The sequence below is a fragment of the Limulus polyphemus genome, unplaced genomic scaffold, assembly GCF_000517525.1.
Source record: "Limulus polyphemus unplaced genomic scaffold, Limulus_polyphemus-2.1.2 Scaffold1096, whole genome shotgun sequence".
In the NCBI taxonomy this organism is placed as follows: Eukaryota; Metazoa; Arthropoda; class Merostomata; order Xiphosura; family Limulidae; genus Limulus; species Limulus polyphemus.
The window spans coordinates 207,864-210,047 of record NW_013666706.1 but is presented as its reverse complement, the minus strand read 5'-3'; the positions used below and the strand labels follow the sequence as shown (position 1 = coordinate 210,047).

At 32.2% G+C, this 2,184-nt stretch overlaps 1 protein-coding gene across 1 annotated transcript in view; it reads right to left on the bottom strand.

Annotated features, from left to right (window-relative positions):
- LOC106462108 (glucose-6-phosphate isomerase) overlaps positions 1-2,184 on the bottom strand; it is an 88,657-nt gene that overhangs the window by 32,156 nt on the left and 54,317 nt on the right. The window contains exon 14 of the mRNA XM_013921993.2: positions 429-557. Coding sequence (XP_013777447.1) covers positions 429-557 — 129 coding nt within the window. The remainder of the gene's footprint in view (positions 1-428; positions 558-2,184) is intronic.

Below are 2,184 nucleotides of genomic sequence, written 5' to 3'. Positions count from 1 at the left end.
ATCACAAACATCTAATTTGAACCAGTGCTGCATTCAACATACCATGTGATGCACAAAAATTGATGTTTAACTGTTGTTTTTTTTATATTTACTTTTAAATAAAGACATTGAGTAAGGTATAATACTAAAATTTGAATTATAATCTACAGTTGGATACCAAACTTATTGACATAAATTCATGAAATAGTAGTTCAATAAAATATTGAATGCAAGTCAACAAACGCCTTTCACCCATGACCCATCTGGAAATGGTTAATGCAGTTAGAATATTTTCACTTTAATATTGAAATATCAAATATACCAAAACTTTCCTGAAATGAAATCTGAGATAGAGTAATATATTGCTTCAAATCATGTCTAGTATTAAGCTACCAGACTTTTAATATATAATCAATCAAAAATACAGATGTTAACATCTGATACTGTACTTTGTGTGGAAGGATCTTCTGAAGTTGTTCTCCATCTAGGCCAGCCTTGGTGAGTTCCGTCTCAGCTTCTTCCTTGGTCTTTCCCCTCATCAGAGCTTCTGTTTGTGCCAAAAAGTTAGCCAGAAGAATCTGAAAAACAATAAAACTACAATAAAGATGCTATATGAACTACTAAGTTATAAACAAATTTTCCACTAAACAATAAAAGCAAACAAATACTTTTAAAATTAATTAATTACACTAACTCTGAATATGTGGCAAACAAAAAATTACAGCAAAACACTGCTTATTATCTGGTGAAACTAACTTATTTTTGCTGAAAGAACAAATTAACGTATGTATAATAAATTCTTTAATACTATAGATATTATGGGCATATCATAAATACTATATATGTAGTTTTCTTCTTGTCAAATATCCACTTAGGCCTATTCAATTACCTTAGAATTTCAGTTGACAAGCCGAACTATCTTTTCTATCACAATAGTATTCTCTATGATTCACTTACAATTGTGCATGAGTTACCATGATCATTTGGTCTTCTTTCTTTTGAAGATCCTCTGTTCCTTTTGTCAAAGTGCACTCAGGCTGATTCAATTACTTTAGAACCATGCTTTGATGGAATAAAATTATTTTTCTTCATTCCTACTGTTATTTTAACATCAGGCCTATCACTTCTATAGTAGTTAACTTCACACCTACTTTATTCTCTTTTGCTATTATCTATCTGCTGTTACCGCTCATCTCACGCTATTTATATCTTTATCACTTAATCGTCTGTCCACTTTCTATATTCTCAACATCAATGAATTATTAACAAAACTTCCTACAATCATTTGCTTTTAACAAAAACTAAACAATAATAAAATATTCACTCCCAAAATAAATTAATCACCAATATATATAAACCAAACAGTTTTTAATATCATGACATAAACCCCTCTTTAGGAAAAAATATTTACAATATTTCTTATTACTATATACAAATACTGTTCTTAGGCAATACGCAAAGTCTGCTCCAAAATTTGCAGTCCCTTTGATAGCATCAATGCGGAACCTGTAGTTCTAATGGTGCAATGCCCATCTCATGATCTTCGCACTGTTGATCTTCCACCTTTGAATATATGCAAGTGGTTGATGGTCTGTCTGGATGATGAACTCCTTCTCATATAGATAGTTCATGAATTTCCAAATGGCAAAGAATGCAGCAATAAATTATTGTTGACAAGCTAATAATTGGTCTTCTTTCTTTTGAAGATCTTCTGTTCCTTTTGTCAAAGTGCACTCAGGCTGATTCAATTACTTTGGAATTTCAGTTGACAAGTCGAACTATCTTTTCTATCACACTAGTATTCTCTGTGATTCGCTTACAATTGTGACACGAGTTACTATAATGATTTGGTCTTCAAAATTTGGTCTTTTCATCTTAACATTGCCTAACATTGCTTTATCAAATCTCTCATTGCATAAGGCATCTGATAAGGCTTCAATTTGACTGGATCCCTGGTTGTGGTCTCGATCTTGTGTTGCACAATGTCTGTCTTTCCTGGTTTATCCATGAAGATATCTGTGTACTGGCATAGTAGGTCTTGTAACTTTTTTTTTGCTTGCCAGACACTCTCGTTCAATCACGGAGTAGTTCTTCTCACTATTTAACAGTCTTTTTACTTATATATGTTACTGGAAACAGTCCATCTTCATGTTCTTGTAAGAGTACTGCCCTAATTCCAATGTCCGAAGCATCAGCCTGAACAAT